The 23,718-nt window shown below is 29.1% G+C and overlaps 4 protein-coding genes and 1 long non-coding RNA gene across 11 annotated transcripts in view; 3 read left to right on the top strand and 2 right to left on the bottom strand.

The window, feature by feature from the left end:
• Window positions 1-156: 156 nt before the first annotated feature.
• On the bottom strand, window positions 157-10,563 carry LOC111675725 (replication factor C subunit 5). Of its 4 annotated transcripts, none has more exons than XM_023436538.2 (6): window positions 6,412-6,566; window positions 6,290-6,354; window positions 1,537-1,671; window positions 1,254-1,359; window positions 477-793; window positions 157-416 (listed from the first exon to the last, which is right to left on the bottom strand). In XM_023436538.2, exons 1-6 carry the CDS (start codon window positions 6,450-6,452, stop codon window positions 271-273), a joined length of 810 nt encoding a protein of 269 aa, XP_023292306.2. In that variant the 5' UTR covers window positions 6,453-6,566; the 3' UTR covers window positions 157-270. The 4 variants fall into 4 exon arrangements, with proteins under 4 accessions (XP_023292306.2, XP_046802597.1, XP_046802598.1 ...); XM_023436537.2 differs by lacking the exons at window positions 157-416; window positions 477-793; window positions 1,254-1,359; window positions 1,537-1,671 and adding exons at window positions 4,951-5,288; window positions 5,351-5,428; window positions 5,487-5,701; window positions 5,779-6,229 and having other exon boundaries at window positions 6,412-6,572; XM_046946641.1 differs by lacking the exons at window positions 6,290-6,354; window positions 6,412-6,566 and adding an exon at window positions 10,485-10,563.
• On the top strand, window positions 2,310-4,501 carry LOC111675726 (glutathione S-transferase theta-1-like). 4 transcript variants are annotated; one of them, XM_046946645.1, is made up of 4 exons: window positions 2,310-2,387; window positions 3,635-3,779; window positions 3,840-4,271; window positions 4,336-4,501. In XM_046946645.1, exons 2-4 carry the CDS (start codon window positions 3,659-3,661, stop codon window positions 4,482-4,484), a joined length of 702 nt encoding a protein of 233 aa, XP_046802601.1. In that variant the 5' UTR covers window positions 2,310-2,387; window positions 3,635-3,658; the 3' UTR covers window positions 4,485-4,501. The 4 variants fall into 4 exon arrangements, with proteins under 4 accessions (XP_046802601.1, XP_046802600.1, XP_046802599.1 ...); XM_046946644.1 differs by lacking the exon at window positions 2,310-2,387 and adding an exon at window positions 2,396-2,588; XM_046946643.1 differs by lacking the exon at window positions 2,310-2,387 and adding an exon at window positions 2,396-3,574.
• On the top strand, window positions 8,110-9,804 carry LOC111675730 (zinc finger protein ZPR1). The gene has a single exon (XM_023436545.2). The coding sequence runs from the start codon at window positions 8,263-8,265 to the stop codon at window positions 9,670-9,672; it is 1,410 nt and encodes a 469-aa protein (XP_023292313.2). The 5' UTR covers window positions 8,110-8,262; the 3' UTR covers window positions 9,673-9,804.
• A 2,008-nt stretch (window positions 10,564-12,571) lies between the features above and the next one.
• The window catches only part of LOC124418878, a 668,817-nt gene continuing 657,670 nt past the window's right edge, over window positions 12,572-23,718 (bottom strand). Inside the window, exons 9-10 of the long non-coding RNA XR_006940276.1 lie at window positions 12,903-13,126; window positions 12,572-12,840 (exon numbers count right to left, since the gene is read on the bottom strand). This is a non-coding gene — a long non-coding RNA (uncharacterized LOC124418878). The remainder of the gene's footprint in view (window positions 12,841-12,902; window positions 13,127-23,718) is intronic.
• The window catches only part of LOC111675722 (proton channel OtopLc), a 58,082-nt gene continuing 52,999 nt past the window's right edge, over window positions 18,636-23,718 (top strand). The window contains exon 1 of the mRNA XM_046946629.1: window positions 18,636-20,848. Coding sequence (XP_046802585.1) covers window positions 18,810-20,848 — 2,039 coding nt within the window. The 5' untranslated portion in view covers window positions 18,636-18,809. The remainder of the gene's footprint in view (window positions 20,849-23,718) is intronic.

The raw sequence follows: 23,718 nt of genomic DNA, 5'->3' as shown, positions 1-23,718 counted from the left end.
AAAACGAAACAAGTCTAGTCGAAACAATAGATGGCGCTAATTTTATACTAATAAAAAATTGCAAAGCATACTTTTAGGCGCTAAATTAAATTGGTTTTTTAACGCAATTTCCCTAACTTTAATGCAAAAAATACTCCTTTTATGATAAATGAAACATGATTTCTTTTAATTTATTAACATTCATAAACAAATTAAGGTAAATATTTATATATAAAGACAATTATAAAAGCAAAATAATAAAACAAAAAACATAAATCACATTTGTACACGTTACAACTTTGAATGTGGTGCAGTTCCAGATATTTTATACACAAATTGATGGGCATGATCGTAATGTGGATTACAGGCTGCACGAACTCTCTTCAACCAAGCTCTTATTTTAGGATGTTTGATACGAACATCATAATCGGCCATACCTAAAATAAAAAATATATTTTATTTCATTTTTTAACCGGTATAAAATCGAATTAACTTACGTGTTTGTTCAATTTCACATGCTGCAAATATATCGGCCACTGTCATATGTTTGCCACACAAGAAGTCTGAATTTTCCAACCAGATATTTTCAATAATACCTAAATTAATTTCCATATAACTTTTCAGATTCTCAATTTTTTCTTGTGATGGCTTCTTTCCTGTTAATAGAGGATCTAACCAAACAGTACGAAAATACAAGGAACATGTTGCACGCAAAGTGATGTGCTGCCATTCCAAAAATTCATCAACACGAGCTTGTTCTACAAAATATTTGGGATATAGATATTCAGGTATTTTACCTTTTGAGCTAAGGTATCTGCAACGGAAAGAAAAAAATATTTTTTATAAATTTGAGTCAAAATATAGAATTAAAAGCATTTATTCAAAGTGGTTTAAATCACTGCAAATATGTTTAATATTTTTTCATATACATACTGAATAGAATTAATTTTTTAACTTTATACGAGGATTAAAAAAAGTAATATTTTGCTATTTTAAATTTGATTTTAACAATGATTTAAATGGAATACATTATCAACGGACTTTTGAATATGTTTTACTTGGGACAAAGTTATACTCTAAACTACTGAAAACCGAATAATATAAGATATTACTATTTAATCGATTTCATAAAATCATAGAATATTTTATAACAAATTTCTTAAACATTTTTCTTTTACAAAATCATAATAACACGATTTTAAAATAATAAAGAAGATATTCAAAGTATGTGTTTTTTCATTCAAATTTAAATTGCTTTCTTTTTTATCACTTACCTTAAAATTGCAATACTTTCAGCTAGTTTAAAACCATCATCAATTATACATGGCACCTTTTGGAAGCGATTTATTTTTGTTTTGTAATCCTCAGTTAAATGTTCACCTAATAAACAAGAAAATAAAAAAATTAAACTTTTATAAAAATGCATTTTAAGATAAACAATTTTATTTATGAATATGTATAAACGTAAGTATATTAATGAAAAATATGTACATACATACATATTACCATAAAACAAATGATAAGATTAATATTTACAAAAATATAATAATTACTTGCCATTTCTTAACGCTACTGGACAATCCTCAAATTGTACTCCACTCATTTTGAAAATTATATACAAAGCCCTAGAGGGTTGTGACATTAAATCGTAATAGTAGGCCAAAGACATTTTACACTGTGTTGTAGAATCCACTGAAATAAAGAATTTACAAATAAATTTAATGTTATATTAATAACATGTTAGTAAATTAAAATTAATTAGTTCTTTTATGTGTAACTTTCTTTACAAACGATCTTACCTTCACTATAACAAAAGTATTACTAAACATTTGTTTTCTCTAAAGGTGAGTCGGGTGGTGGATTTTTGCTCACTTTTTGTTTTTGCAATATACATTCACAAAGTAATCTCTTTGTATTTTAAATGTACAGTTGAGTTCATCTATTATGAACTATATTTATAGAGAACTTATAGAAACAATTATAAACATACATATACACTTACACATCTAAATTATAACAATATAAGTATTTAATTGAAAATTTGCTTTCAGTTTTTAAAGTACTTAAATATTTATAATATATTTTATATTTATTTTATAAAGACAACTAAAAAAACACTCAAAGTAAATGATTCTTAAATAATTTTGTTACTAACTATAAATTTGCTTTAGGCAAATTCTACTGTAAATGAGTTTTATTGTTTATAGATCTTTTTTCTGTAAAATTACGCTCTTAAGTAATGTTTCTCTTAAATTTGTGTTTTCTAGTTATCATATGTTTGTTTTTGAATCAAAGGTCGAATTTGCTTTATGTTTAAGTGAAAATTCATAGTACGCATCTGTATAAGTTTTACAAAAGTCTTGTTTTAATTTACCTTATTAATAAAATTAATTCTATAATAAAAACTTGTATAATATATAATTTTGTCTTTTAAACTAAATCATTATATTGATAAATTAAACTTTTATAGCAAATTTATAATCACACACCACATAAACTACTGTCGTTCGATATTGAAAAGAAGCTCTTCAAACGTTAAATACATATTGACATAGATTAACGAATAACAACTTTTCTGAAGTTGATTTAATGAAACACCAATTAGGATCGTATGTTGTTTTCCACCAAAAAATAATTGATTTCATACTTTACAAACTACATCTTAATCACAACGAAAAATGCTATTACATACTATTTACTATTATAAATCAAATATTTCCTTATAAATGAAAACCTCGTTAAAACAAACAACATATTTGAAGTACATACATTAAGTTTTGGTGAAAAACCAGTGAAATTTTCATAGGAGTGTCATTAAGAGAATGTGTTTTATTTTTGACATCCAAATATTGGATTTTAATTGCTTCTTAAACTAAGATTAGTTGTCGTTCAAGGTTTCCAAAAATGAACAACATCCCTCCAACGACATGCTAATGTAAAATTCATAGGTTTTTCACCCATCTTTTCCACACTTTTTTTGCTGTGTTGTGATGAAAATACTACATCTTTTTCAGCACTTTTTTTGCTGGGTTATTTAATAACGGAGCGTTTTTCAAAATCGAATCAAAATGTATAACTATGAAATATTAAAGAAATCACAAATTTACATATCATCAACTAAGTTTATAAATTTTAATGGTTTTATTTTAATATTATAGAAGAAATAAAGTATATTTACATGTAATATCATCATAGCCCAATATATCACTTAAATTATTAATCATTTTAATTGATTTTTTTCAACTGCAGTTTAAATTTAAGCTTATCAAATGTAATAAGTAGTACAACTTCTTCTTAATAACTAACTGTATTTCAAATTCGGGTAGATTTAAAGACATTTAGTAAGCCTAAAGCAAACGAAAGGCTATAAAGGTTAAACAATAAAAGCAATATTAAAATATAACAACAGTACATTTATTTAAATTCACAAAAGTAATTCGAAATTAAAAAAAGATAAACAAATCATTGTACAAAGTTTAAACTTAAAAGCACAAACTAAATTTAATAAAATATTAAGAGAAATTTAACAATTGAGCACAAAACGAATAAAACAAATCTTATCAAAGAGAATTGTTTATAATAAATACATAATAAAGTAAAAATAACAAAAAATTTTTAATAAATTGATTTAGAATATCGTGACTATTATTTTCAGTTAAAAATTCAACGGACAAAGACCATGGATGAAAAATGTTTAAAATATTATTTTGACTTTTTATCACAACCCTCAAGAGCTTTGTATATATTACTTAGAGAAAGCGGTACCAAATTTCAAGCTAATCAAGTAGATTTACTAAAAGGTAATTGTATTAAATAATTATTAAAGAAATACATATTCTAAAATATGTTTATAATTACAGGTGAACATCAAAATGATGATTACAAACAAGTAAATCGTTTTCAAAAAGTGCCAGCCATAATTGATTATGTAAACAATAAAGAATTCCATTTAGCCGAAAGCATTGCCATATTAAGATATTTAGTGGAATGTAATAAAATTTCGTTAAATTTCTATCCCATCGACTTGAAGCTAAGGGCACAAGTAGATGAATTTTTAGAATGGCAGCATACAACTATAAGAACATCATGTTCTTTATATTTCCGTTTTGTTTGGGTTCAAGAAATGTTACTAGGTGCTCCAGCTTCTAGTGATAAAATTGCAAAATATCGTTTATTAATGGAAAAAGATTTAGAACTCATGGAAAACTTATGGATTAAAGAAAATAAATTTTTAGTGGGAAATTCTATTACGGCAGCGGATGTTTTTGGTGCTTGTGAAATTGAACAAATAAGTAAGTATATATACTAATGTCTTAATATTAAGAAAAAAAGTTTAATACACATATTAATTTTTAGGATGCACAGGTTATGAAATTAAAGTAAAATTTCCTAAAATCTATACATGGATTGAAAATGTTCGCAAAGAACTGAAACCGATTTTTGATGAAGCTCATCATGTGGTTTATACTATTGAAAATAAAACAAAATCTAAAGAGCAAAAATAAATAAAAGATAGATTATCCGCAGTTTACTAGACTAATTTTGTCAAAAAATGCTCAAGAGTAAAAATAAATAAAAGATAGATTATCCGCAGTTTACTAGACTATTTTCGTCAAAAAATGAATTTGTGTAAGTCGGTCATAATTTTTTATAAAAATTTTATAAAACTAACAATTTAGAAGTCGATATTATAAGTCTTGTATATAGTAAACACTTGAAGTTCTATTGTTGTATTGTTTTTAGAATTGTCAATCATATATGGTTCTGTGAGCTCGGTTGTTAATAAAGATTTTTTAATTTCAAAATGATTTGTTGGATTCACAACTCTTACAAACTTTATCTCAACATCTCTTGTTTTGGATCAAAACTAGAAACATTTGGACACAGTATCGCATAATTGTTGTTTGCTGTCAATCGATTGTGTTACTCAATATTTTAAAATCGTCGAAATTAGATTAATTGCATAGTATGTTGAATTTTTAGTACAAAAGCAGTTTATTAATAAATATAAAAGTACTGAAATAATATTAATTCAAATTCACAATGTTATAAACACTGACAATTTTTATAACCGATATTTGTAAATGAAAGATAATAGAAAAGAATTTTTAAAAAATATACTTAACGACTAAACTTATAAGACAACAAGACAACCACTTAACTTTCCAAAGTTACTTGATCACGATGTATAAAAAAGGCCGATATAAGAGCAGTAGTTTGAGGGCCTTCCGTGCAACCCTTGGCTAACCGTTCTTCTATAGAAGCCATTTTAATTATGAGTTTATTCATAACACTCATGGGAAGTTCCACTATAAATGTAGGAGGCAATATTTATAATAAAATTCGAAAATGTAAATATAACAAAACTTACGCCTCATAACAAATAAATGCAATTCTGTGAGAATATCATCCAAAGCCAAACCTTTTACCGATTTAATACGATGTATTTCTAAAGCAAAATAAAATTTTGAATGTTTTCGAATGCAGGGGAAAATTTCAAAAATTACCATTATAAGCCTGTTCTAAATTTCTACAGGACAAAAGAGTTTCCAATATTTTCTCAATATCACTACGCAAAGGATGACCAACACAAGTGTAAACATTATCCTCATTTACAACATCAAATGCCATGCTAGTACTTTGTAAAACATTTAATACCTTACGCATATCACCTTTAGAAAGAGTCATTAAAGCCTTTTTGCCATCCTCGGTAACATTTAAACTTGATTTGCCAACAGCAAAAAGAAAAGTATTTTAGTAGATTTTAGTAGTATAGAAAAATATTTTGCATTTCCTTACTCTTCCAATTCAATAATTTTATCCAAACGCGGAAGTATTTGTTCCGGCACTAAAGGAGCAAAGCGAAAACGTGTACATCTGGACTGCACAGCAGGAATGATTTTACTTAAATAATTGCAAATAACACAAAAACGTACATTCTCCGTGTACTTTTCAATAATACGCCTAAGAGCATTTTGGGCATCATTTGTCATGGCATCTGCTTCATCGAGTATGATTAACTTAAAAGTGCCACTAAATATTGTACGAGTAGAAGCAAAATTCAAAATTTGACCTCTAACAATGCCAATACCTCTATCATCAGAAGCATTAAGTTCCAAAACCATGGATTTGAATTGGGCCGGTGTATACAATTGTTTGGCACATGCCAATATGGTACTAGTTTTACCAGTACCAGGAGGGCCATAAAACAACAAATGTGGCAATTGTTTTTGATTGATAAAACGGTTAACTAGAGATTTTTAGGGCAAATATAGTGGGATTGCTAAAAAAAATGAAAAACAAAACTTACTGGTTGATATAATTTCTTCATGGGATATTAAATCATCCAATTTCGAGGGACGATATTTTTCCACCCTGTAAAAGACAATAGCAATTAGTTTAATTGTAAATTTTTTATGTTTATAAACTTACCATGGCATGCGACTTGTTTTTGCTGCATTTTCTTCACTCATTATTATTTATTTATCAATTTTTACAATTTATTAACACTTTTGTATTGCACACACCAAAACTATTTTAGCATATAAACAAATTTTTATGCGAATTGCGCCAGAATTTATTAAGTTGTCAAAATGTTGAAGTGCTGCCAGATTGATGTTATTGTTAAAATTCATGGTTGCATTTTTAAAGTAGTAGATAACTATCGAAAAATGTGCCCTGTTTCAAATTCAATATATCGAATGATTTTATTCAATAATCTCCATCTAAAATAACACTAGTTTTCAGGAGAGCAAAAAAACTGTTTATTTCGCTAGTTCAATTTTTCATTATTTGCAAAATTATTCACAAATTTATATCAGATAGAGCATTTTTTCTATCAATAAATATTATATTTTATGCAATTTAATGAAGCAATATATACCAAATTGTTGAAAAAGCAACAGATTATGAGGTTTTGATCCAAAATCAATGTTTTATGGTTAAACACGGCAATAAAATTAATCAAATTTGTATCATAATGAGCAATATCTCGAAAACTATTTAACCGATTTCAAGCCGATTTCAATTTTGCGGATTCATGTTGAGCATGGCCAAATTAGTAAAAACATTTATTTTGCAACAGAAAATTATTCAAAATAATAAAGTTTAAAGCAATTTTTGGATTAGATAGAGAGTTTTGCATTCAGAATTTTTTTAAGATAGAGAAATTTAAAATTTCTATTTTGCCATCAAAATCTAACTTTCATGAAAATGGCAGATAGAGAATATTGAATATAGTCCCTCGATATGTATCTGCGGTTTTACATTTAATATTGTAAAATAATATGAAATTATTGTTTCCCAACATTTTTACTTTATAATTTAACCCATTTTTTCCCACTATACTCGCTTGGGTACAAAACCAATTAAAAAATCGTTTTTAAGCTTATTTCAACATTGGTGTACAATTAAACTATTCTTGACAATTCTTTCATATACCGATCTTAATTATCTTCTAAGTAGTTTTATGTCTTTTAAATAAAAATGGAATCGAAAAATACTGTTAATTACTGAATGACAAGATAACATTTTTTGGTGAATGTGAAGTGGATGAAAGTAGTGTCAGTGAAAAATATATCCCATTGAAGATATCCAAAAAATAATAAAAATTGGTTTATTTTTTTTATATATTTGCACTTACAATATCCATATTTTCCCGCTACCCAACTGAGTAAACTCAAAAATCACATTTCCAAGATTTTAAAACCTTTTATTTAAAATTAACCCATAATAAGATACAATAAGCAACAAATAATTTACATTTATTGATTTTAAGATGGTTGGGATCTAATGGATTGAGAAATTTCATTTTGATGAAAACAATTCTCTAGACAAAATTGTGTTTTTTTAAAAATAATAACAAAAATGGCCGTTTTTTTAGTTTAAAAGTTAATTTTGTTTTAAAATTAAAGAAAAACATAATAACAATACAGTCGATAAAACAAAATATAACAAAATATATATATATATAATCCAGTAACAATTTTGATATGTTACAAGTTGTAACTTACAATTAAAAAAAATTTTTTCTACCAAGTGCAAAATATTTTGATAACACTATCGTTTTACAGCTGTTTAATGACAGTTACTACACATTTATCCAACCACTCACGATTACACGTTTATATTTGCTCTCAGCAAATAAAATATATCGCATGTTATTAGAAACATTCCTGTAAAGAACGAATACTAAAAAGACAATTGCGAAAACATTTTTAAAAGTAACAAGTCAAATAAATAAAAGAAAATTCCAGAAAGTCAAAAAAATAATATCAGTACAATATGTCAGCTTCAACAACGGAAAAAGTTAGTGAAGAAATAAATTCTGTCGAGGAAAAGAAACCGATTTTCCGGGACATTGATGCAGATGATACACCTGCTGAGGCCACAGAAATTGAGTCGGCATGTATGAGCTGTTTTCGTTCGGGAGTCACGCGTTTGTTATTGACGAAAATTCCCTTCTTTAAGGAGGTTGTCTTAATGTCTTTCAAATGTGAATTTTGTGGTTATGAAAACAATGAAATACAATCGGCTTCTGAGGTACAGAAAAAAGGTGTCACCATGGTCTTACAGGTTAGAGATCCACAAGATCTCAATCGTCGTGTTGTTAGATCTGATTATACTTTAGTAAAGATACCCGAGGTGGAGCTAGAAATTCCTGCACAGTCGCAAAAGGGTGAAATCACCACTGTCGAAGGCATTATCGATAGAACAATACGAGGCTTGAATCAGGATCAAGATAAACGCAGAATAGAACATCCAGATGCAGCTGCTTCTATTGATGCCTACATTGAACGTTTGAATGCTTTGAAGGAACTTAAAGCACCATTTACTTTAATATTGGAAGACATCAGTGGCAATAGTTTTATTGAAAATCCTTTGGCTCCAGCTATAGATCACTATTGTAAGACTACACACTTTACGCGTACCAAAGAGCAAGACCATCAATTGGGTTTTTATGATCCAGAAGATATTTCTGCCGAACCAGAACAAAAAGATGAAAAACATTTATTAAAACCTATAACAGAAGGTTCCTGGACATTGGAAGATTTACATGGTGAAGTTTTACAATTTCAAACTTTGTGTCCAGAATGTCGTTCTCCCTGTGAAACGAATATGAAACTGACTACCATTCCTCACTTCAAGGATGTGGTAATTATGGCAACTGTTTGTGATGTTTGCGGTAACAAAACAAATGAAGTTAAATCTGGTGGCGGTATTGAAGAAAAGGGTACTCGTTTCGAAGTTCGCATAGAAAATAATGAGGACTTGACTCGCGATGTTCTAAAGTCGGAAACCTGCAGTCTAACAATACCCGAATTAGATTGTGCTGTAGGACCCTCAGCATTGGGTGGTCGTTTTACCACCGTCGAAGGCATTTTAACTGCAATGAAAGATCAATTGGCCGGAAATGATGTCATGTTCCACGATTCTTCGGATGAAGCTTCAAAACAAAGATTTCAAGGTTTTGTAGAGAAATTTGAAGAAATTATTAATTTAAAATTTGTTGCTACACTTGTATTGGATGATCCAGCTGGCAACAGTTATGTACAATCACTTGCGGACAATGATGAAGTGGATGAAAAATTAAAAATTACAAAATACGAGCGAAGTTATGAACAAAATGAGGAATTGGGTTTGAATGATATCAAAACTGAAAACTATGAAGAACTTGAATCGATTGCAGAATAATTTTATTTAACGTATTAACATTTTTATTATTATTAAAAAAATGCTGGTTTAACATAAATCAATTTTTAATAAAAAAAATACTAACTATAAAAAACTTGTTTGAAAATATATTTTTTTATCTATTTAATAAAAAATTAAAATGTTTTAATTATGAAGTAATGTATTATAACAGGAGGAAACTAAAAAAGTAGCTGTAGCTTCCTAAATAATTCTCCAATTGAGAAAATGTCAAAAATCTGTGATCAATAATATTTTCCGTCAAAAATCTATATAAGAACAAGTAAGAAATTATAGTCGGGCGAGGCCGACCATATAATACTCTGCACCCGTTACGAAAATAAAGTGTGATTTAGTTTTCATATTAAACCATTTAAGTTGAATTGGACCTTGCCTCAGATATACATATGTCATTTATTGGGTGGGTTCAGTTGTATAGGGGCTAGGGGAAATAATGGACCGATGGAGCCATTTTCAATAGGCTTCGTCCCTGGGAAAATAGAAGTTCATGTACGAAATTTTATTAAATTATCTTCAAAATTTCGACCTGTAGTTTGATTACAAGGTTTACATGGACGGACGGACACAGCTAAATCAACTCAGAAAATGATTCTAAGCCGATTGGAATACTTTAAGCTGGGTCTAGGTCCAATATTATTGTGCGTTACAAACATCAGCACAAACCCAATATACCCTCCCCACTAAAGTGGTGTGGGGTATAAAAACATATTTAAAATCGGCAACAGATTTTAATACTTTCTGAAAAGCTTTTTTGAAAACATAAAAATAATTTTTGAATAATATTGTAATCTTACCGTTAACAAGCATTTCACATGAAAGCTTTATCCTTTAAAGTTCTGTTAAGAATAACATTGGAATTTATTGTTGTACAGCCTGGAAAGAAATGTAAAAAATGAATGCGTAAAAACAAAAAACAAAAAGAAAATATATAAATGCATAGAGGAATTATAGATGTGTGTATGTATGTTAATATGTCGTCCTTTTAGTGGGAATTTATTATAAGGCGCAATAGTTAAACAAATTGGTACAGTATTGGTGAGTTGGTTGAAGCGAACGACATTACGCTAAAATATATTAATGCTGGCGGCAATAATGGCAACTGATAAGAATACAATATATGCCAGGACGAAATGATGATGTCGACAAGTAACAATACAGTTTTTGTTTTTAGTTTTTTTTTATTCCTTCAATAGGAAATTTAGTTAAAGTAATAACAAGAGATTTAGGTCAAATGGATAAAAATGTATGAAAAGAAAGCTTGAAATACAAAAGCAGGCAGGAAATTGACACTAATAGTTTAACAAAAGATGATAAAAATAACATAAATTAAGAAGATATTTAAAAAAATAGTTAATAACGGTTTAAAGAAGCATATAATGAAATTATGAGTGTGTATTTATTAACAAACTTTTATCTTTTCTAAGTACATATTTAAAAACTTTATAGTTTTAGCTGATTGGAAGATAGGTTTTACTTAATTAAATGTTAGAAATCTTATAAAAATATAACTTGTAAATTTAATTATTTTAATGATTTAAACAGATATTCTTTGTAATTACACCATCTTAATTGAAATAAATTATCAAGAACATTTACATTAGTAATTTAAAGGATTTCAAATTAAGCCACTATTATTTTTCCTTAATCAATCTCGTTTATCACACATCACGCATAAATTTTGTGAAAAATATTTCTTGGTTGGTTGAATGTAAAAGAGCAACAAACATTTGTTTATGCTCGTATTTGCTCGTAGTAAAAGAGCATCATCTTTACTTGTTTTTGTTTGTTGTTCTGTTGAAAATTTTCACATTCATTCATACATTCCAAAAAACACCCCCAAATATCTTTTCAAGACTGCTAAAATCCCATAACCAAAACAAACGAACAAAAACAAAACAAAAAAGTCTCAACACTTTTGGCGCTCTTTACAAAATTCCAATAGTATTGTAAAAATTAGGAGCGAATCAAACGCGTCCATAAAGGGCCTTCTAAGGAAAAATGTTATAAATGGAAAATTTTAAATTTTATTATTGCAAAAAATTAAGAAAAAAATAATTAACTTTACTGTAATATAACCCTCGTTTTATTGACAATATTTTAGACAAAAATATATACTTATAAATTTTATAAAATTACACACAATCAGTCATTTAAATTCTGTAGACTCGACTTCTTCCGACTTTTATTAACAAAGTTGGCTTTTCGACTTTTTTCACAGACGATAGTCGAGTTATCGACTTTTTTGGAACAAAATAGTCGACTTCGACTTTTTTCGACAAAAGGTCGATTGTTCGATTATTCGAAAGTCGATTTATAGAACCCTAGTGCCGATTACAGTGTATGCATGCCTTTATCTATAGCCTATTCTTTAGTCCTGTAAAGTGAATAGATCGTAGATTAGTTCACTTAATAGTCTATAGGCTGGAGCAAAGACTAATACATAGTGTAATCAATAGAATTGTCAATAGACTAGTCTCTAGTTAGTTAATAGTCCGTAAAATTATCCATAGACTAATTGACAGCATATATGCTATATATATAGAGAATAGTTCGTAGACAAGTTCACTTAATAGTCTATTGTATGAAGCAAAACTAGAGTATTCAGTTATTCGGGTTTTTGTCTTATTCGTCTTATTCTTCAGCAATACATAGTTATAAACAAGTTCTAATGAACTAGTTTATAACTATGTATTGCTGAAGATATTATTAGAAATACTTTAGAAACACAACACTGTTTCTCGAAACTGGATGTAGAAGTATTGTTATAAAAATCCCCCAATAAATAAATAAATATTCTTTATTATAAAAAAGTAATTAATACAGAAGGTATAAGATATACAGTAATTTTTATTTTTAAATATTAAGTTTTCTTAATCGGTTAATTGATATAAATTATTCGGTTTATTCGTTATTTGAAGTTTGGCAATTTTCATTTATTCGAGCGATTAATAGTCAAAAATTTACCGATTAACCGATCGACTAAAATATAGTCTTATCAATGGAATTGCCAATTGACTAGTCTATAGAATAGTCCATAGAATATGGTCGGCAATGCCGAGTCTAAATTTATACTTGTTTTTATAGTACAATAATGCTGCATATCGAGTATAAAGTAGAAAAAATAGCGCCTTTTAAAAATTGCCCGCATACCTATTTAACACAGAAAAATGCAAATTACATTTCAAATACAAACCTTAGTAAAGCTCTCTTACATTTCCACTTCCGTTTTTGACAATTTGCTACCACTACTAGCATTTGTTTTTCTTATACTTATTCTATTTTCGGTTATTCTTGATTCTTGCTGTGAGTAAAATAAAAACAGAGAGAACTTGTGATAAGCGAACGACTGTTGAGAGCGGCAAAGCTAAAACATCGATGAGCGAGCGACGACACAATAAATTTGCAAAATATGTAACTGGAAATATGTTGTGGGAATCTGGGCAGAAAGCAAATCTATGTTATGAAAAATTGAGCACAACTATTACAGTTATTCTGTTTTTGAGTGTCGACACGAAAAGAACGTTAAAATTTTACGGTTGTTTGAATAAAAAAAATTAAATATATAATATATTTTAATGAAAAACGGTTTAAAAACAAGCAATACAATAAAATCACATAAATCCTTATTTAAGGATTTTTAAATCCTTTGGAATAAAAAAAATTAATAAAATAAATTATTAAACAGTATTATACATATTTAATAAAGCAAATGAAGAAAATAATATGCAACTTCCTTCGATTTTTTTTACAAATTGACAAAAAAAAGTTAAAAACGAAAAAAAGTGAACAAGGAAAAATACTTCCTGCGTAAATTTGGTGTATATACCAACGTGCCGGATAATTGAAAGTGTGCGTGTATGTGTGTGTGTGTTTGACTCTGTGTTACATTTTGTCCCGAAAAGAAACGATTCGTATAGAGGTGCTGGCTGGATGGGATAGCTAGCAAGTTGGATGGTTTACTGTATGTTTGGTTAGATGGTTGACATATCTTGACTGACTGACAAAGCAGCCTGGCTGAATGGCTAGTCGAGAGTTTGCTAGGGATGTATTGGTGGTAACCTCAACCTGACCCAGCATCATCAGCTGCATATAGCATATATACAATATTTGTATACATATAGTATATTTGCAAAAATAAAAACATACATACAAAATATACTATAGTATAGTACATATAGTATAAAGTTTTCGTGCAAACTCGTATTTTATACATACATAGTAATTGATGCTGCTGCTGTTTGGCCAAACCTAAATATACATACATACCCATAAGAATCTGTTTGTGTGGTTTAATACATCAATACACACAATTTGTACCGTGTGTGTTCTTTATTGTCCTCGATATCTTTTATTTCGATATAAAGAATCATTTTGCAATTTTAACTTTAATATTCACCTAGACTTAATATACATTTCTTTACATATATTTGTTATGCATTTACCAGTATATGTAAATATGTATGTATGTACGAGTGCATAGAGATTGCTATTAGTTACCAGGAGTTTTTATTGTTGGTTTTGGTCAGGTTTTCCTTGCAACTACTAACACTATCGCTTTCGTTTTACGTTTCATTACTATATCCTGTTATTAAAATAAAATAGGAAAAAAATATGTATACTTTCTGAATAACTAACTGACATTGAAGTGTATATTAGTTAATTTTAAAGTGCAAATTGAATTTAGTTTTTTTTTTATTTTAAAAATCATACAATGTTTTAAATACTATCTGTTGTTATAAGACATACGAAAATTTAGTTTTCTATGCGAATTGAAGAGTTTATAAATAAATAAGGAAAGAAACATTAAAAAGATGCAATTTAAAATATTTAATTACACATTAAAGTTGACACACCCATTTGCAAAAAAAAATTTCTTTGAATGTATTCGTAAAGAATTTTTGACCCCAAATTCCATAACTATTATGTTAGATTAATTTTTATATATTATTATATTTATATTTATGATTTGATGGTGCCATATATGAGCCGGATTATCATAAAATATAAAAAAAATTTCAACGTAAAAATAAACGTTAATATTCTTAATTTCGTACAAAAATCGTACAATTTATAAAATTTCAAATTATGTTTAAGGTTTAAAATTGAAAAATGTAAATAATTTAAATTTAATCAAAATTAAATACATATATTTCTATGAATCCTCACAATTCAGTGATTTCTTTTAAACTTAACTATTCAATTCACTTAAGGACAAAACAATAGAAATAATAGAAACGGTTAATGTAACACAAATTATTCTTTTGATTTTGATAATATCTCAAATGAAAGGTATTTAAGTCTTTGTTATCTACATTGTTAAAGAACTTTCTGAGATTCAATTCAATATTTATAAAATTTTGTAAACAAGTGAAGAAAAACAAAATGCTGAGGTTCTCATATATCAAATCCATTTCGTTATAGTCCATAGAGTACGAATATGTCATTAGTTTTCCTCAAACTCTGCATTAAATAACTTTTTAAGAGCAAAATATGTGAAAACGAGCAATTTTAAACCCAAATATGTATTTAAATAGTCCGTACCTTGACATATATGAAATTTTGAAAGGGTGACCTTTAATTCAGCCGTCCCCATAAAAATTTTTGAAAACTCAAAATTAATTTTATTTTGATTTACAAAAATTTATTACTTAAAATATCTAGATTTGAAACTGTTTCTAATAAAACAAATTTCAACTTTTTTAGTGTGGAAAAGTTGTTGACCCTTTTCTGAAGATAACCCTTAGGCCAATTATGAACCTATCCTTATAAAATTTTTTTGAGAGATTTATGTTCTTTAACAACTTGTTATTATCAAATTTTGTCACTGTTCTGCTGTTATTAAACTAGTTATAAGCGTTGAAGTTGTTTAATAAGGGATCATAAGGGTCAACCGATCCTTACCGAATTTGTTGGATTTTATGATATCATTAAAAATGTTTGTGTGTCATTTCTTTTGCCATACTGTTATTATTAGGCCAGTAATTAGCTATAAATTAATTTTCTGAAGGTGTCCTTTAATAGGACGGAAGGATAATTAAGATTAAATATCCACTTGCGCCAATTTTTATTAGGATTGCTGCATAATTAACATATTTATGACTTTTTAAAGCATGTGGGCCTGGTAAAATCGTGGACTAATATAGCTCATTTTCAATACCAAGCTACAAGAGATAGCTCTTCTCATGAGGTTTTTATAGTGATTTTTATTTTATAAAAAATTGATAATTTAAATATTTTTAAATTTAGTAAGTCGTTACTTGTTTTTATACCCTACACCACTATAGTGGGGAGGGTATTATACGTTTGTGCTGATGTTTGTAACATACAAAAATATTGGTCCAATACCCACCTTAAAGTATACCGATCGATTCAGAATCATTTTTTGAGTCGATTAAGACATGTCCGTCCGTCCGTCTGTCCGGCTGGCTGGCTGTCCATGTAAACCTTGTGCGGAAGGTACAGGCCGCAATTTTCAAGATAAATTGATGAAATTTGGACCAAGCATGTTTTTTGGCACAAGGACGAAGCCTATTGAAATCGGTTGAAATCGGTCCATTATTTCACCTAGCCCCCATACAACCGTACCTCCCGATTTGAACTTTTTATGCTATAATTACGTCAAATATTCTGCTATCTCTCTAAAAATTGGCACAAATAAGTTTTATATAAGTATGATACTGCAGATTTTCGTAAGGATCGGCCTATATTTGACCCTAGCCCCCATACAAACCCCCCTTCAAAAAATGACTTAAACGTCTAAAATTGACTTGTAACCATTTGTATCGCAATGAAACTCAACAAAACTAACTGTTATTTAGAAATATATCCTTTTCCCAAATTTACCGAGGATCGGCCCATATTTGACATATATAAATCCTCATTTAGAAATTTTAGTTTTTTATCAATAAATGGCTTAAATATTTTGGAATTATGGTAATATTCAACATAAAAGTTTCTATACAAAAAATAAAAATTTTATAAAAGTAAAAATTGTAAAAATATACTCATGGTGTAGGGTATCATATGGTCGGCCATGCCCGACTATACTTTCTACTTGTTAAATTTAACTAAACAACAAAATTTTCTCTAGCTTTCTAAAAAAACGGTAAAATTAAAAGGCATATATCTTGTAAACTATTCGGGCTTTGTCTTATTCGATAAATAATTATTTGATGTTGTATGTTATGTAATCGGATAATTCAAAATTATTCATTTAATCGAATAAAAGGAAACTGTATGTTTTTATTGTTTTTTTTTTGCAAAATGTTTCTTGCTATTATAATCAAAATTATAATTTCATACGTTCTAATGAATATAGTAACTATTGCTGAAGAATTTATTCGAAACAACAATGTTTCTCAGGATAAAAAAATCGGGATCGTTCAAAATTTTTCGTATCGCCAATGTGTCCTAAGGACTTATTTAAGTTTAAATGTCATTTATAGGATATCTGGATTATCATCTATTGAAGATTTTTAAACTAAAATTTCTGATGCGTACTGTATTTCTATCAAACTTCATTCGACTATTTTTTTATCTTCACTAAGACTAAACTTTATAAAATATTTGTTTAAATGTAGGTTTTAAACAGGTCAACATAATTATGTGCTGTATGTAATATTACATTTTGAGGATAAAAGATTTTGTTCGTAACTATACTATTCACAGTTTAATGTAATTTAAATGTTCTTTCGCCCTACTTTCTTAATGGGCTATTTTAAATAAATCCTAGTTTTAAAATGAAACAAATATATTTTTGCGCAAAACTTGTCATTTCCGTTTAAGCACTTGTTCTAAAAGTATTCAAAGATTTATTGTTAAGGATTTTCTGTCTAGTCTTTATGATACCCAAACCCCATTTAAATTCAGACAAACTATGTACTTGTTTTGCTTTTTTCGAATAATAAAAAAATAACAAAATATCCACTTAGTTCTGCTACATTGAGATGAGAAGCCAATATTACATGTGACCTCAATGTAAACTAAAAACAATAACCCAGCAAAAAAGTAATTTTCAAAATATGGAAGTACCAAAAAGTACATTAGAAGTAATGTTTTTAAAAAGTTGTTGATATTGAACTATAGGCAAGAAAGTGATTTCGCAAATTATTAATTACATCCAGAGAAGTTAAAAATAAGCACTTTAGTGTTATTTTTCAAGTACGGATAATGTAATTTTTTTGTTATTTATTGCTGGGATGTATAAAGTACCACATATACATAAATTCTTTTACATACATATTGTCGTTATAGTGTTGATTCTTTATATTATTATGCTAAACAAGAGGGTTGCTAATGTCCTTTCAGTCCTTTGAGAATAAAAAAAAATAAAGTAAAAATAAAATGCGTTACGCATTTAAATGTTAAGCAAAAATAGTAACGTTAAAAAAATAATAAACGAACATTACAACAAAAAGGCGCAAAAAATCTAATGCGTAAAATCCTTGGAAACTGAAGCACACACAACCACGCATATATTCACACAAATAAATAACAAATGTCGTATTTTATAATAACAAAAACATACTTTATAAACAAAGAATGTTTCCCAAAAACAGGACATTAAGTGAAAATGTGAAAAATAGAAACACTATGGGATAGGATGAAAAAACAAACATTGAGAAATCATTTAAACTTACCCATATATACACACTTAAATTTTGCAATATTTTTATAAATAATTTTATTTATTCCAAATACATAATGTTTACTTTTAATAATCACAGTCCCATAGTGCTTTAAAAAGCAAATTTTTAAATATTTTTTATTAATATTCATTACAAAAACAATAAACACATATTTTTTGTTTATTTCTAATAATCTTCGTCCCATAGTGCTTTAATATAGTGTATGCGAGTGAGAGAATGCAATAAATAAAATAAATGTGAAAATAAACAAAAAATAACAACAATTCTAATACGTGTTTTATTCTTACATACTTGCAGAAAAATAAACGAAACTTTGGTAAAGAGAAAAAGTACAATAAAACAAATATATGTATATGAAACTTTACAAAAGAAAACAAAACCTATTTTCTATTAAACTTTAATAAAAAAGTGTGTGTTTCGTTAAAACTATAAATAAGAAGAAAAAGTGTAGAACTTAAGTTTTAAGAAAATATGGATAGTTCTCCAGATCTATCCTTAAAGTTAAGGCGCGGTTCGAGTGATTCTCGTGATAACTTCTATATGGATTTTGCTCAAGGTATTGATTCGGATATCGAAGAAGTGGATAATACAGCACCTACTGCACCACCTTTACCTTTGGTAGATGAATTGGATTATGCCAGTATACCACCTCCACCGCCTCCTATGATGGCCTCAGTACAACAACCTCAAACTTTGCCAACTTTAAGTGAACACGATGATTTGCCACCTACACCACCACCTCAAAACACAGTATTACCCTCACCACCACCTTCACCAACATCGTCGGTGTTGGAAATGATGCCGCCACCACCCATAACACCGCCAGCACAAATGAATCGCAAACAAGTGCAGCCACCCTCACCACCTCTGGAAACAGAGGATGAGGAAGACGAAGAGGATGAGGCGGAAGATGGTGAAGAAGCCGATGTAGAGGAAACTCCTGATGAAGAGCCTGAAGACACTGAACCCGAGGCTCAAAAGAATGGTGTTAATGGTGACGAAGATGGTGACGATGATGATGAAGATCCTCCACCACTACCAGCTCATTTGTCTTATGAACAAAATCAAGATGATGACGATGATAATAATTTACCACAACCAATGCAGGGACGTACACCCTCTACTTCGCCCTCGCCACCGGTAACACCACCACCATGTCCCGAATTGACTTCAATACAAAAGATAGTTTCACCACCTCCACAACATGTCTCGCAAATACCACCACTGACACCACCCTCCGAAAGTGATCAATCCCAACCAAATTCCCCACCACCAGTACCCCGACATACCACAAATATTATGCCTTCGACTCCACCACCACCACCCGAATGTGATACAGTAGATGACGAACAGCCACCTACACCACCACCTGAATTCGGTCAAACCGAAGAAGAACCAGAACCAGAAGAAGAAGTAGAAGAAGAGGTGGAAGATGAGGAGAAACCTGAACAAGAAATAGATATATCAGGAACTGGTGATATTCCTACTATGGATTTGGTACAAGAAGTTTTAAAGGAAGCTGCCAAACAAGCTTTGGAAGGTGACGAAACTAAATCCTCAAAAGAAGACGATTCTACAACCATTACCACGCCGCCTAGTAATGGTTATTCTGGTTCATCTATATTGCCTCATCAACCAGATGAAGAAGAGGAAGATCCTGAACTAATGTTAGCTAATATACCACCCCCAGCTGGTCTAGAAGATAATCCAGAAGATGAAGAGGGTACCAAGACTCCAGTGTCGGAAACAAAACCCTTGGACTTAGATGAATTGTCATCTGAACATATACCACCACCATTGGATGAAGGTGAAGAAATAGAGAAAAAGTCCTCTCTACCCGGTACACCCACATCACAAGTATCCCAAATATCACAGGCCACACCAACACCTACAATTTCGGGCTCACCCAAACGAAAAAGTAGCGTTACAAGTGCTGGTGCTGCAAGTGTTGCTGCCAGTGGTAGTCGTGTTCCTAGTCGCAGTGGTAGTCGCAGTGGCAGTCGTAGCGGAAGTCGCACTGCAAGTCGTACTGGCAGTATACGGGGAGGAGCTGGTGGCAGTATAGGCTCCCGAGCTGGTAGCATAGCTGCTGCTTCGGTTGCCTCAGCAGCTGCTTCTATTGTATCAGCCTCGCAATCTATAAAGGCTGAGGTTATAACATCACCACCTCACTCGATTAAATCGATAAGAAGTCCTCCTGGTTCCATTCGTTCACACACTTCAAAACCTAGTCCTTCACCCTCACAGAAAAGTCAACCGGCAGTACTGGCTATGTCATCGCCACCAGCATCAATTGGTGATGCACGTGTTCAAAGTCCTCAAGAAGGAGATAGTCCACCAGCAATGCCTTCGCCACCTATAATGCGCAGTCCACCACAACTGAAAAGTCCACCATCTATGCACAGCCCACCAAGAGTTACAAGTCCTCCCAAGGTGTATAGTCCTCAGTTGATAAGCAGTCCGCCTATGCGTAAAGTAGATGAAATCGATGCAGAGAAAGCTGAAAAACCGTAAGTAAAAAAAAACATGGTGACTTTTTATTAATTTAACTCAATTTTTCTTGAGAAGCCACGATATGGATTCCAATTTCTAGAAGTGGATTTTGTTCTAAATTTATTATTTTTCATATTTATAGTTATGCAATCACAACTGAATTCTTAGAATAGCAATTTAAATAATATATAAGAGACAGTTTATTGAACCGCAAAGTCCATTTAAGAGTAATGATTTCATAATGTGACTTTGTAAAAATCCATGTCAATGTACGTACCGTACGTCTACCAATCCGATATAAATGTATGCAGATACAGCTAAAAAAAGAAACGATATTGTTGTTAAATGAATGAGCCTTGTTACAACAGCAGTCAATACTAGTAAAGTTTGCCGGTAAAGTCAATGCACTTTAACCATTCATGTCATTTATTCATTCAGTTAGTCATTCATTCATACAGTTAGTTCGTCAGTCAGTTAGCCGTGTTGTCAGTCAGTGTAGCATGCAGATACTTGTACTCTTATATGTATTTGCAACATGAATATAGAACAGACATTCAGTCAGGCTCTATACAAGTATTTAACGGTCTTTTATTTATAGTTAAGTTTTAATTTATTATTTATATGTCGAATGAACGAATTTGTAAAGGATATACTTTGTACGCTATTAAAAAAAAAAAAATATAAACAAAGGAAAAAAAGTAATCCTTTATATAGAAAAAGTCTCGTGAAGTTTGTGTGTACTTAATAAAAACAGCAACAGTTCCGTGGTGGTAAAGTTATGTAAATATTTCAAGTGCTACCAATTGTAATGGCCCCTTAAAGCACCGGGCACTGGGTTAGTAATGAATAATTGTTTGATATTTAATAATAAGAAAATCAAAACTAACTGAATTTAAAGTAAAGTAAATAAAAAAAATTAATTAGGAGAATAAATAAAATTTTTAATTTTTTTAAGAGGCCTCCCTCCAAACATTTTACTTTTCAAATCTGTATGGTTATGTAAAGGGAATCCCTTTACATAAAGTATAAAAACTACGTAAGGTCCCTGCCAGCAACGAACTTCTATTTATTTTCTTTTAATTACTTAATTAAATTATTTAAAAAAATTTTCTCTACTTAAACAATTGCCTCAAAATTTTTAAATTAACCACCAAAATTAGTTTTATAATAAGTTAATATTTACTGTGTGTATATTAATCAAAAAACACAATCACGAACTTACAATATGCACACACAGTATGTGTCTAAGACAATTAGACAGACGTTTATTAAATACAAATAAACTTAGTAAATCCCTTAAAAATACCTCAGTACTGATATTTTAAAAGAACTGCACGTTTTTTCATTTCCCTTTAGTGTAATATTATTTACGCTACCAACGTAAGTGCGATTAGTAAGGATTAAACTAGAGTTCAAATGAAAAAACAACAATATTTTACGAACAGTGATTGCAAATTAAATTTGAAATGCGTTGTCCAACCTTAAATTTTTAAATAATTTAAGTTGTCGCAAATTTCTATAAAATAAGTTTTTTTTCATAAAATTTTCTCGAAAAATTGTATAAATTATATTTTCGAAGGAACTTCAAAATTTTTGGTTAAATTCTGTTCGCAAATTCATAAAAAATTCGATAAAAATGCTTAGTTGTGCAATGTTTTTAATATTTAATACTAATATTTATATAAGATAAGATTTTATCGTTAAATATCTAAAAAATAATTTTTAAATGATTTAAAGAAAAAAATAAATTTTATTAAAATATTTTATACAAAACAGAATTTATATTTTTTTATAAATAGAGTATTTTTGATATAAAAATAGAATATTATCGAAATTTATCTATAAAAATGAACTTTGTGAATATTTCTCATTAATAAAATTTGTTTAAGAAATTTTGCTTTAAATGTTGAATTAATAGAAAATGTTTTATAACACCGTCAGACAAAAAAAGAGTAAAAATTTGTTAGACAAGAACCGGATGATATACGTCTGATGCGTTTTTAGTATTTCATTTCGTGATTTTGTATTCTTTCAAAAGGACTTCAAAGTTTTAAAAGGGACATTTTTCAAAAAATATTTAAAAATACTTTTACTAATCAAACAATCTCAAATTTGGTGTCAAGCCAACAAGAAAATTTGGGAAATATTTTATATTGTTAGGATGAAAATCTGTCAAAAATGTCTTTTAAAATATTTATCCTAAAAAATGTATTAAAATTTTCAATATTTTTTTTTTCAAAAAAAAATTTTTAAAGATTTTTTATACATCTTTTGATTCTTACAGAATAAACTAAAAATAACACAAAATATTTTGTTAGCTTGACATCAAATTTGGCATTGTTTGATCAGTAGAATTATTTTAAAATATTTAAAAAAAAAATTTACTTCTTAAAACTCTGAAGTCCTTTAAAAAGGACACAGGATCAAAAAATGAAAAACTAACAAAGCAGTTTTTCTCCATTAAGTTTATAGTTTCAGACGTAAATCATCCGGTTCGTGTCTAATTTTGAGAATTTATAAAAAGACAAGTTAGTTAGATAGTTTAAAAGGAGGATGCATATCATGAATTCCATGAGAGATCAAATAAGAATTGACCGATGGTCTTCAGATTTCTTTAATTTTTTGTAAACACTTATTCTATTAGACACCTAAGACATATCAACCTTAAATTCCTAAAATTTTCAAGAAACACGAATTTTATGGCGATTTTAATTTGTTCGAAAACTACAAAAAATCAAAAAGGTATAAAACTTTGAACGTTTATATTTTTGAGAGTTTATAACGATTTTTTTTTTTTTGATTTAGAACCCAATCTATTACTGTGGATGAGCTCTTTCATTCTAATATAATTTTTATATTAAAAAATTTAAAATAGTGCATTATTTAC

Source organism: Lucilia cuprina, chromosome 3 (genome assembly GCF_022045245.1).
Source record: "Lucilia cuprina isolate Lc7/37 chromosome 3, ASM2204524v1, whole genome shotgun sequence".
Taxonomy (NCBI): domain Eukaryota; kingdom Metazoa; phylum Arthropoda; class Insecta; order Diptera; family Calliphoridae; genus Lucilia; species Lucilia cuprina.
This window is presented reverse-complemented; position numbering and strand designations above follow the sequence as displayed.